We start from the raw sequence: 13,059 nt of genomic DNA on the forward strand, positions 1-13,059 counted from the left end.
CTAGACTCAGAAAATTAAACATCAAATGTTTTCTCTCCTATGTAGAAGCTAGAGCAAAGTAAGGGTAAGAATGAGGGGTATAAGATATAAAGAAATAGGGAAGATTGGCAGAGTAGAAGGCAATCAGCAGGAGTGGTTGGAAAGTGGGGGAAATGTGGAATGAATTTAACAAAATCATGCTATGTGCATATATAAATATACAACAAGGAATTCCACCTATGGATATGTAGAAAGCACCATTCAAAAATAAACAAACCAGCAAAAGGAAGTTCAGTAGAGGAAGGAGAATGGAGGAGGGAGAAGGGAAGGGAAAAGGGGGGAACAGAAATGGAATAAATAAAATTGCATGCATGTGTGATTTTGTCACAATGAACCCACCACCATGTAGACTATGTATAAATATAATGCTTAAAAAAAAGAAAGCATTGCAGTTCTGTCTTTATCTTCTTGCACTTAATACTATGCTTAAAGCTCTCTGGGATCATGTAAGAAGTCTGACTACATGCATGAGACTCAGCATGCTAGAAGGAAGCCTTCAAGCACAGTTCACTTGTAGGTGCTCTGCTTGGCAGCAGTCCTGCTCTTCAAGTCCTCCTGCCCATGTGCCAGACTTGTGAGTGAATGAAACTTCAGATGATCTCTCTTCTACCCATGGAATTACTAAGCTTGGAGTCTTCCTAGGTAAATCATCAAGCATCTTAGAGCAGAATTCCTTACCACAGAATCCATGAGCACAGTATCATTTAACACCATTGTTTGGAGAAGGCAGTTATACAGTAATAGTAAATGGAACAGTAAGCTTACCATTATTCTTGTTTCTCAATTCTTCATGTTTAAAAAAAGAATCAGCACAGATTAGAGGAAAAGGGAAAAAAACTAATACATAGCTTTCTTTTGACATGTTTTCACTTGTAAAATGGTAGGTTTTTCTGAGATAATTTACTGAAGTTAACTAAGGTTTATATATTCATAAAATTATTATATTGCCATACTTATAATAACCCATATTAAATATGATTGAAATTTTGAAAATATTCAACATAATGTATGAAAACAATTGCCAGAAAATGGGGACTAAGATCCAAGTACAGATTGAATATCCTTTACCAAAATGCTTGGGACTCAGAAGTGTTTTGTATTTTTTTCAGATTTTTGAATATTTGCATATACATAATGAGATATCTTGGGAATTGGACTGAAATCTAAACATAAATTCATTTATGTTCCATATGCATCTTATAAACATATTTTTAAAACGTTTGTGCATGAAACAGTTCCATGGTGTGGAATTTTCCATTTGTGGCATTATCCAGTAATAGAAAATTTTTGGATTTTGGAGCATTCCAGATTTCAGAAGAGATGCTCAACCTGTACATTTATGCACTCTACTTGATATTAAAAGTAAAATGTATGTAAATTACAAGTTAAAGTCATTAATTTAGAAGGATAAAATCCAAATGTTTCATAAAAAACTCTGATCAGGCATTGATCATAACTACAACACTGGTTCTTTTAATGTCATAATCTGTCATCTTGGCTTAAGATCTCTTCAGAGTTTTCTCTGAAGGCTGATAATTTGGTCAAATAGATAAATGGATTTTTATTGCCATGGTTCTATATTATACAATCTGTCACTGCACAATTTTATTCAGAAATGAATTGAACTTCCAAGAGAAATCATCAGAGAAAGGTGAGCCAATATAAGTTTGGTGGACACAGTCTACTTGAGCATATTCATGAAGTTTTCAAATTAATAGTTATTGTATACAAGAAATGCAAATTAAGACAAAATAGAAAATATTTAATATTTTAAAATATTATCATTAAGGAATGATAATATTTATTATTGGTAAGGTTTTAGGGAAAAGAGCAAAGTACATTCCCTACAGGTACAAATTGATAGAAGCCTTTCTGAAGAATTGAGTACTACTGATCAATAGCCTTATAATTTTATTCTTTTCCTTGACTTAAAAGTCCCTTTTAAATTCATCATAAGGAAATTATCATAATACAGGCAAAAACATAACTGCAGATTTATGTATTATAAAATTTGTACTATTGAAATATTGAAAGCAACTCTTGGCAAATGGCCAAGCTTGGATTATGAAACCAAATTTTCCAGCTGCAGAGTCCATGAACTTAATACTTAATAATTTGTATATCTGTTCTTGATCTATTGTAAAAAAAGAATAAAATATATTAGGAACATTATAATCCTATTTTTATAGAAAGATTTGTATAAAAATGATGGGATATACCACGGGGCAGAAGGATTGAATGATTATTTTCTTCTTATTTGCTATCAATATTTTAAAAAAATACTCTATTTTCCTATTAGCTATTATTATTCAAAAAGGAAAAACATCTAAGATTATATAAAATATCAAATAAATTAAATTTGTTGTTTTTTCTTATTAGGATAATTGTTGCCAGTTATGTTTTTAAAATATGATGGATGGAGACTAGTAAAACTCAAAAGAGTAATTGCTCAGTGGAGTTTTTGCAGAGAAAGGCTTGAGGTTTTGCTCCAGCCGAACTGGGTGTTGAACACTCTTGCTGTATACCTACTGCAGTCTATGAGTTGTCCTGAAAGATAAGTGAGATACTAAGTGTGAAACAACCTTGAAAAGTACTTGAAAGCCAAGGTGAGCCAGATGGAGATATGAAATATGTAACACATTTTCCCTATAGAAATAAGGTAATTAACAATAGTTATGTCACCAGACTAGTCAATAAAACCTTTAGCACCTAAATAATCCATGCCCTTCTAAATGAAAAGGCAATCCACATTCCAATTTGAGACATCTCTCCCCTCCCCCTCCGTGCACTTCAATGGAACAATTGTGATTCTCTCAGTCATGATTAATGTTCCTTCCATTAAGGAACTCAGTTCCAGGGACAACAGGAAATGGAACAAGAAGGGCACAGTCACCTTAAGGAATGGAACTGCATCCCTAACTAGGGCACCTTTCCTTAAGTCAGACATTATCTATACTGTAAATGATGTGATGTGAATTTACTTTAGAGATAATATTTGATCATTCCTCTAAATATTCTTAGTATCTCTTGATGGAATTTCAAAAGAATAACGAATAAGAGTAAAATATCTATAAAGGAGGATAACCCAGTGGTTTAGAAAGTGAAATTTGGTATCCTACAGATGTGCCTTCAAACTTGATAATTTTGCCACTTAGAATATGTGTTCTTCTAATCAAGATACTTGCTTTCTCTTAGTGTCTATGTCTTTAAAATAGGCATTGTATGTAAGAAAAGATGATGGAGTTTTAGCAGTGATAGTCAATGCATACAGTAAATGCTCAACATTTTGATCATATTTGTGTTTTCACTTTTCTAAGAATACTGTAACAATGACAGTTTAGGAATAAAAGCCCTTGGAGATGGCCTTATGTTGGATTTCTCAAGAGTGCAAATGGATTATTTTGAATCCAGTGCCCAGGGAGCACTGGTAGAGGAATACGGAAATGGGAAATGAGGCAAGGAAGGGAAGGAAGACAATTCAGAGTGCAAGACAAGCAGGACTCAATCTTAGTGGGATGTTAATGGTATAGACCAGACTATGTCTTGGGGTTCCCCATCTATGGATTGAAAAAGCAGAGGTTCTTATTCATCAACTCTTAGCCATTCTGCTTGAAGGTTGGTGTTCACTTCCCAGACAAGCTCTTCCTGTGCTTACAAAAAGGACCTGTTTACAAAGAGAAGGATGGCATGTACCAAAAGATTATAGTCCAGGGACTACAGGTGGAAAACTGACAGCTACAGTTAGCATTATGATATCCTTTTACCTGTATAGCCTTAAACATTACTCTGGATATTGCTGGATGTAGGGAAATCATTGCAGGATTATGGATGGATCCACACAAATGCATTGTTGCTATGATAAAATTAAAAAGACAATAGAATTCATTTGACAATATGGTAACAACTTCTTCAATATTCAGCAGTTGCTTACAGCTTTCTTATTTGGTGATGCAAAATACCTGCAACTCAGCAGGCCTTGGGCAGCTAATAGCTAAAGACAGTATAATAACAACTAAAAGAAACATTTGCTACTAGATTCCTTTGGCTTCAGTTTCACCCAAGGTTGTGGAATATCCGTTACCTGACAGACAGGGCAGTGGGTAACAGCATGTAGTGGGTTCTTGGAATTTCATTAAACAGTGAATAAACTTTTCATAAAAGCCCATTTACAAATGGCTTTTTGGCTTTCCAGGATCAACAAGTCATTTCTGAAAATTCAGCTCAGATTTCTGGAAAATACAGTCTCTATGCCCTATTTAATCTCTTACTATTTAGTCATTCTGATATGTCCATAATATTTATTCAACGGAAACAATCATTTCGGATTATTATTGTGGTTCCCAGTATAAATATATCCTACACAAATGTCATTGTTTTTTCCTTTCAGTAGGGACAATCACATTTTATGGAAAGTTCCTTGCTTGATGCAGTTTGATCATCAGTCTTAATCTCCTAAAAGGGGAACTGGGAAGATGGTTTCTATTAAGGTCTGTTCTCTTGACTCGCTGCACTTCATTCCAACGACTCAGTTCCCTAGGGGATCACGACACCAAGTCTTCACTTCCTAGCAAAATTAGGAATGCCTTTAGTAGGTGCCTGCAGCTATGAAAGAAACTTGGTACTAGTATGCTAAATATCCAGGCCCCAGGGGCAGTCAGCAGGGCCAGCCTATTTCGCTCTTCCGTTTCCGCCGGCAGATGGCAGCAGCGGGCTCCGAACCGCGTCTGCCGGTAAGGGTAGTAGCTGCACAGCTTCGGGCCCGCGCTCTGCAGCGGTGCTGGTGTAACACGAACAGATGCACAACAGGCCGGGACGGTCCTTAAGACTTCAGTAATAGGTGCTAATAAAATGGTCTCTGATCCTTTACATTTTTGAGTGAAAACAGTTTAAAGGAGACACAGCAACTTATTGCGCCTGTTTTCTCGGATTCCCCAAATTTCTCAACTCCAGCAGCAACTCGCTCCCTTTTCCCAACTACCGTCCGCTCCGTTAACTCCACGCTCTGGCCCTTCAGATCTTGGAAAGCCGAGTATCCGGCACCCGCCAATGGGTTGGCCGCCGCTGTCTCGCTTCCTCCGGCCTCTGTGCCACTCGGGCTTTTTGACGGGTCAGGATGCCTCGGTTGCCCCCTTGTTTCATCATCCCATCCCCCTTCCCTAACCCTTCTTTTGGTCCCTTCTCCCCTAGGCACGCACACACATGCTCACGCAGCTCTCTCGCGCCTAGTGCTGGCTCGGCTGTGGGAGCAAGACCGACACCAGCCAAGCAAGACACGGTCGTGCCACCCAGACTCCTCGTCCTGAGCCCCCGTGGTGCCCACCGCTACCACCGCCGAAGCCGCTGCTCTTCCCGCCTAGACACCACGCCAGCAGCCGCCCGGTCTGCAACCCTGGCAGATCTTGGAGAAGTTAACGCCTTGGGAGGGGGCGGCGGGGCGCAGGTTGAAGGATTTGTTGGAGGAAGAGGATTAACACATCTGGGCGAGGGGAGGGGCAGCTCCGCTGCAGGGACGCGGCGCGAACCCGGCATCGCTGAGCTCTGCAACGCCGCGGTTGCTGCCGCCGAGGACCGCGGGGCCCGGCCACCCCCGCCCCGACCCCGCCCCACCCCCGCCCGCCGGGCCCCGCAACGCCGGGCGCAGAGGAGCCGCGGGCGTCGCAGGGAGGCGGGCAGCGCCCCGCGCGCGCTTCAGCCGCCCCCGGAGCCGGCGCGCCGAGAGTGTGGGGCGAGCGCGCGTCGGGCGGCGGCCGCGCTGGGGGCGTGGGGCGAGCCGGCACGGCGAGCGGCGGGGGCGAAACTTCGGGGGCCAGATGCCCGAGGGCGCGGCGGCGCTGCCAGGCTGCCGCTGCTGCCCCTGCGGGCCCAGGGCGCGTCTCCGCAGGCGGTGCTGCCCGCGGCGCGGCGTGTGCACCCAGCGAGTGAAGGTATGTGTGGCGGGCGCGGCTGGAGCTGCTGCCGCCGCCGCCGCCGCCGCGCCAGCAGGTCCTAATGCCTGTCACTTCCCAGGACGTTGGCAGTGGCAGCCCGGAGCCCCCGAGCCCTCGGCAGGTTTGCCTGTCCTTCCCCGCGATCTGATTGGATAAAGTGGGGGCTCGACGGTGGCCGACGTGGGACAGTCTGGCTGTGGCAGGGGTCTCGGAAACCATGGGTTATTGCAGTGGCAGGTGCACGCTTATCTTTATCTGTGGCATGCAACTGGTAAGTGACACTTGGGTCCTCTTATTCTGTAATGTGCCTTTGAGATAGTGGGCAGGGGAGTGCAGTAAGGGGTCTGCCATTGATTAGAGTGGAAGAAAAATTTAAAGAGAGAAGGTGACAGATATATTGCCTACATTTAAAATGATTTCAGGGAGACGCTCTGTAGGGTACAGGAGAGGTGATCCTTTCCGCCCCCACCTATTTCTGTCCCTCCAAAGACAGTTTGGCAGGTGCGGGTTAAACTTGTTGTCTTTAATTTCTTTAAGCAAAGCAAGATGTAGCTCTTGTTCTTTTATGCTTTGCATTCCTATTAATATAACAACGTGATTATCACATACATTTTAATATACAGGTGTTAGACAGAGAAATATAGAATTTCTGACTTTTCCTCTATGTATTAATTTTACAGTGTCTTTGTTTCTTCATTGATATGTGTTATTTTTCGAGGAATATGTTGTCTTAGAATCACAATGCTCTGAAAACCCACTATTTTGGCTAAATAGTATTCTTACATCAGTTTGATCTAGAAGCCACATTGAGTTTTAAAAGTATGTAGATTGAAGAGAACGACTTTGATGAACTCAGCAACACCATTGCCATCGACTGAACCAGTAACATTTAAATCACAATTATTACAAACAATTCCAAGAAAAAAATATTCTGTCTTACATTATGTATGATACTGCTCCTGAAATAGCTACTGTTGTCTGATCCCATAGGATGGAGAATTATATGTACTTTTTGAGGAATGTCATACAGTTGCAGAGGCAAGGAACCAATAATGGAAAACGTCATGTCTCTGAATTTCAGTTCCCTAAGGGTGATGGAAGGAGGGGCTGAGGAGACAGTGTAGAGGTGAAAATTATACCACCTTTAAGTGGTTAATTTGAGGTAGGAGGTTCTTGGTTACGCATCATCAATAGCTTTCCTTACAAAGTATAAATTAATGTGAATAGTCACCCACATTTCCAACAGTTGTTTCATAAAGGCTGAAAGGACTGAAAGACAGGAGGAGATGTTTTCAAGTCCAATCAGAAAAAAGTGTTTGAAAGATCCAGGATGTGCAGTTAAAACTGATAAAGAATTCCTGAAGTTTTTTTTCCCAATGTTTATCATTCATTTTGAAATCCCCGAGTGTTTGTTATTGTTCTGTGTAATATTTAGCTGAAGAGGTATATTTGTAATGGATTATATCAGGCTGTTTTTCTTTCCCAGGAAAGTTAGCTGATGGTGTCTACTTTGACCTGTGAAAATGGGACTATAAATATAATTTTAAGAATGTTATATTTTTCTCAATGATGTATAAATCAATTTATTTTTCTCTACCACAGATTCATATTAGTTTTGTAAAAATGAAATTTTGCTCTTAATGAATGTCTACTAGTACAATGAAGTTTACTTTGTTAAACCACCCATACAGGCCAAATATTCCAGATTATATAAACATTTTCAAAACATTCTTATTTTTATATATGATTCAGATAAGATTTTACTGATTCACATCATAAAAGCATAAAACAGAACAAGTGAGTGGGTAGAGCATCTTATGCTCTTTTCAATTTGAAAATGTGATATAACTTTTAAGCATTTAATGTCGTGCGGCTTTATTACTGTAGTAGGTAAGTGTATGTACCTAGATCAGATGACATTTTGCATGGTGAACACAAACTTCTCAAGAACTTGAACAATTTTAGGAAAAAAACACATAAATAAACGAATGTGGAAGCTAAATACACAAAGCAGCATGATAAAGCTGGGGATTTCTTTGTGCGTGTGTGTGTGTATGAGTGCCTGTGTACTTGGATACATGCAGTGGTGTATCGGACAAGTGCAAAATCACTTTAAAACAAATTCTGAACCATAGCTAAGTTTGCTAACAGAATAGAGGTAGCACTAGTACAGGTATGTTCATTTGAAGCAAGCATACATTTGAATCATAAGGAGTATTTTATGTTTTATAAGAATTATGTGATTTTTCCTATTCACACTTTAGGTGCCACCTGGCTAATATAATTAGCAGCCATGTTAATGCAGATGCAGGAAAAAAAAAAGCAAAGAACAAAGAAAATCCATTTATTTTGATAAGGTGAAGTGATCAAACCTTAAAGGACTTCAGGGTCCTCGGTAATTGCTGCTTCTTAAAAACATATTATTTAATTTTGAGCAAAATAGTTCTTTTGAAAATTCTTTTTTAAAGCACTGCAATAAAAGAATAGGTGGAAGTACATGTTTTTTTTATTTTTTTATAGACTATTGTAAACTTTGTGCATCTTTAAGCTATTTGAGTAAAAATCATTCCTCAAAATATATCAGTTTTGTTCACTGACTTATGACTAGTGTCCCATTGACTGAAACAAAAGTTCACTCAGTTTTTTTTCACTGCTGAAGTGTCTAGTGTGTGTTTTTGTAATATTTGGGCATCTTTGTTTTGTAGCTGTACAGAAAAAAAAACAACTGGTTTTTCAAAATTAATTGAAGGAGAAACATAGTTTCAGATAAAAATTTTTAACGTTTTGAAAGCATTAGTCTCAAGTCCTGAAAGCAGAATATTTGTTTTTTAATTAAACTTAAATAACAAATCATATGTACCATCAATTTAATATGTAAATGCACATCAATTTGCAAGTAACCTTAGAAAAGGAAGATGCAACTTTTGCATTGTGGAGATAGGGGCCTCATTCATCAGATTACTTTAGTGCAGACAAAGAGTTCTGACCATTTAACAAGTGAAGTACAGAGACAAATGATCCACAGAAATTCATCAATCAAGATTTTATGTCTTTGATTTTTAATTCTATTAAAATGTGCTTTTAATTTAATATTTGACAAACTACAAGTATAAACACTTAAAAATAACTCAGAAAAATCAGTTAATAACACAAGAAATTGGAACTCCATACCATAAAAGTTAAAAAATAAGCTTGCATCTTATGAAAAACTGTGCCTATATATCAAAAATTAAAATATTTGAGCTGTATAGTTATGCCAGCTTCAGATTTTAGAGTGATTTCTACAAAAAGGGGTGTGATCTCTGGAAACAGATTTGCTCCATGTGCAGAATTCAGAGTTTAAGCTCATAATCTCAAGAAGGTAATTTTCTTTTTATCATTGCTGTCCTTAATGCTCAGAAACTGAAGATTTCTGATAGTAACAAAAATCATCACTGCATTTGCAACAGTGGATTTGAAGTATAGGACAAGAACAGTTTAACTTCTTATTTACAACTTTCAGCAGCTTGTGAAATAGTTTAGCTTTTTTTTTCCCCCCAATGTTTGGTTGACTCAAAGAGTACTTTATATAAATGTTGAAAAAAATTACTCTGCTAGTTCTCAGTGAAAAAAAAATCACTCAATTATAATATGGAAGAACATAACTTATTTTAGATTGAAAAGACAGCTTTGTTTTCAAGTAAGGAAGCTCAAAATCGCCCACATTTTTGTACATCAGACTCCTATGTGGAACAAAGCGTATGTGTCATAAACTATTGAAAGAAAGTCTAGATTTACATTCAACAGATTAACACTTGAAAATGTCATTTTTGCCATGTGCTTTATGAAATATTGCTAACTTGGAACAGGTGCAACTAACAGTTAGGTTAATACACATGTGTGTGCAGCTGTGTGAAGCAGCACATTTGAAACTCAATTAAGAATGATCAGTTGCTCTTTACTGCACAATTACTAAACATTTTCAGATGTACAGATTTATTTTAAAAAGGTCATGAGTGTAGAATAGACTGAATAAAAAACATTTTATTATAACTATGGAGTATTGCAGAGATTGTGATTTGATGCAGTGTTCCTAATTACATGCTATTTGATTATGTTTTACAAATTAAAGCACTGACGACAAGTGACTTGAAGAGTGTAGGTAGAATCTTATGATTTTCCTAGGATAATTCTGATAAGTTTGACAGTTCTTTAAAGTTAGCTCTTTTCCTACCTCACAAATTCTCCTGCTCAGAAAAATTTAAATTTCAGATTCAAATGCCACTGGTAAAATTTTGAGATTGTCATTGATCTGATGATCCATGGACAAGACTGAAAATTGCCATACAATAGTTTAGGAACTGAGGGAATAGAAATATGCTAAGAGGTTGCTAAGCTATACAATAACTTCCTCTTTTAATCATCTACTCTTTTACAGAAACATTTTGAGACATGTTTTTGTTTAAGTTTTTTTCTTTCATTGTAATTCAATACTACTCTGTCTAATGTTTACCAAAGAAAGCTTTTTTAGAAATGTCTTCCAGAGTCCAGCTCCTTAACTTCTTATCAGTGTCATACCTAAAGTTTCAGTTAACCTATGGAGAGATGCTCCCCTGCTTTCTCAAATAAAGGCTTGGTTGGGCAGCATCCTCTGCAAAATGGGAGTCCTTTCTGGCATGGGACTCTTGTGTGGATAAGGGCCCGGAAATGCAAATAGGCATTGCCTTCCCCATTCCCAACCATGCTGCTTTACTTTGGGAACAAAGTTTCTGCTTGCCTGGTGGAGAATTTCTGAATGGAAATCAGGGATGTTTTAAAATGAGAAGTCATTATTTTTTGATCTGTTCCTTTTTTTTGTATATATGTGTGTTTAATAAAAATACAATCTGAGCGATTGAAACACATTTTTATACTTCTGTGTTTATGATGGAAATGAAAGTATTTAAATTATGGCATTAATTACATTAAATATTTGTATATACTGCTAGTGCCTAACATTTAAAAAATGATTTCAGTTCTCCTTTTTTGGTAGAATTTCAAGCAGTGCTCTGTCATTTTCTCATAAGTAGTTTGGAAACTAATATTATTAATAATGGAAATTATCCCATTTTCATGCCTTGTAACACAGAAATGTCAGACATCAAACAAAATATTTCTATGCTTTTTTTTCCACCTATATAATCAACTCTTCCAATTTAGGTTCCCTTTCCCAGTGGAAACTTGATAGTTGTATATTTTCAATATAGTAAAGTATTGTCATGTGTTGTTTATTAATGGGAAAACATTCCCAGAAAGGCATCATTAAGCTTTGTCATTGTGTGAATGTCCTAAAGTATACTTAATCCTAGTGTCCTTATGCAAGTCTGATGTACACTAGGCCATGTGTCACAGTCATCATCTCTTGTGAATTTGTTACTGATGGAGACATTGTTACAGAGTGCATGACTGCACATCAGTACAGGTAGGATTTCTTGTTTTGCGCCCTGTTTTAATAATGATAGAAATAAGTAATGTATTCATACATAATTTCTCTAGGATGGAAACAGAATTTTATGAAGCATTTTTCCTACTATTTTTAAGAAATTGGAGGACATTTAAAAATTATAAAGGAATAAGATAAAATGATATCGTTTTCTTTCATTAGATGAGGGAGGAAAATAAAATTTACAAATTCTTTTCCTCTTCTTTAATATTTCAGGTATATTCAGACATGAAAGTTCTTAATCTATGAAGGAATTATTTGCTTTATCTCCCTGAAACCTCTGTTTTTCTTCTTCTTTTTTTGAACTCTAAAACAGGCACTGAATTTAACTGAAGGAGCATTCTAGCATTTAATATTATGGAAGCTGTAAAGTTAATTTTTCCATCCTGGAACAGGAATAGGGTGACTTTCAATGCTAATAATTTTACCTTTTCAACCACTTGAGGGTCACATGATAATTTTTATCTCTTTTTAAAAGTGATTTGTATGCACACTTTGAAATAAATCGGTTTTAAAAAATTGTGTGGTTTTATAATCTGGTATGTCTTTAAAATCTAGCTTTGTAAAATAGTTAAACAACATTCAAGACTTATTTATTAGACCCCTGTTTGAGGATATATATTAAATCATCATACTAACTCATGCTAAATATATTACTGAACCCTCTCCATTAATTGTCTAAGAAAGGTAATAGATATGAAGAGCCTCGTTTTACAGAAGAGGAAATGGAGGACCTAAAAGATTAAGCAACTTTCTTAAATCACTCCCTTAGTAAGTGGTGGAGCTTGAATTCAAACCCAGCTCTATGGAGCTCTGAACCTGCAGCTGAGGCTGTGCCTCACCACTTCACTGCAATCTCCCATGTAACAAGAAAGTTTATCAGTGTCTTAAGTTGGGTTTATTAACAAAGTAAGTATCTACCTACGTATTCCTTGTTGCCACAATAACTAACAGATGACTACTGAGGCTTAGAGAAACAAAGTTCATGTCAGGCTGTTGTCCCAATCTGCCTAGCCTATGAGGGTGTCCCAAATAGGAGCTTCTGGTGTGTGCACTAGAGAATGGAAGGGTCAGAGAACAGACTGCCCCTGCAGAGGATTTTTACTCATGCAGTAGCTGTCCCTGCTGTTCCCACAACAGTTCAAGTGTGCCCAAGCACTGTGAAATGCTTATAGCTCTACCTGAGAGAAATAATCCCTGGCTATGTTTCTGTGATGATTTAAGGGGCGGGAATAAAAGTTATAGCTGTTGTATATTTCTGACCAATTTTTAACAGATAACCCAACAGATTATAAGGACTTGGGAGGTTGATAGGTATGCTTAATATAGACTATGGGAAGAAGAAATGTATTCATTTTTCTTTTTGAAACCAATCCTTATTGGATGACTAGAGCATGTTAATACTTTCTCATAGTGGTGTTATTTACGTTCCCCAAATCCTAAATCCATCCTAATCACTATCGACTGAGAATAATTGCCAAAATTGTTGATAGACTTAGAGTGAATAGGTTATTTAAAATATGTTAATATGCTAGCGTTCACTTCTTGAACTTGAACGTCCATCGTCCATCCCAATCATTTATAGGGCATTTTAATTCAGATCTCCGGGCCTCCTCCCAGATTTTCTGACTT

General features: G+C 37.7%; 1 protein-coding gene across 2 annotated transcripts in view; it reads left to right on the forward strand.

Moving 5' to 3' along the window:
- Nucleotides 1–6,116: 6,116 nt before the first annotated feature.
- Nucleotides 6,117–13,059, forward strand: part of NKAIN2 (sodium/potassium transporting ATPase interacting 2) — a gene marked incomplete at its 3' end in the record, with an annotated part of 990,354 nt that continues 983,411 nt past the window's right edge. Inside the window, exon 1 of one of the 2 annotated variants that reach the window (XM_081295856.1) lies at nt 6,117–6,237. In XM_081295856.1, the coding sequence (XP_081151982.1) occupies nt 6,184–6,237 (54 nt within the window). In that variant the 5' untranslated portion in view covers nt 6,117–6,183. The remainder of the gene's footprint in view (nt 6,238–13,059) is intronic. The other variant, XM_081295855.1, reaches the window with a different exon arrangement.

Source organism: Spermophilus citellus (assembly GCF_964194105.1).
Source record: "Spermophilus citellus genome assembly, chromosome: 5".
NCBI classification, from domain to species: Eukaryota; Metazoa; Chordata; class Mammalia; order Rodentia; family Sciuridae; genus Spermophilus; species Spermophilus citellus.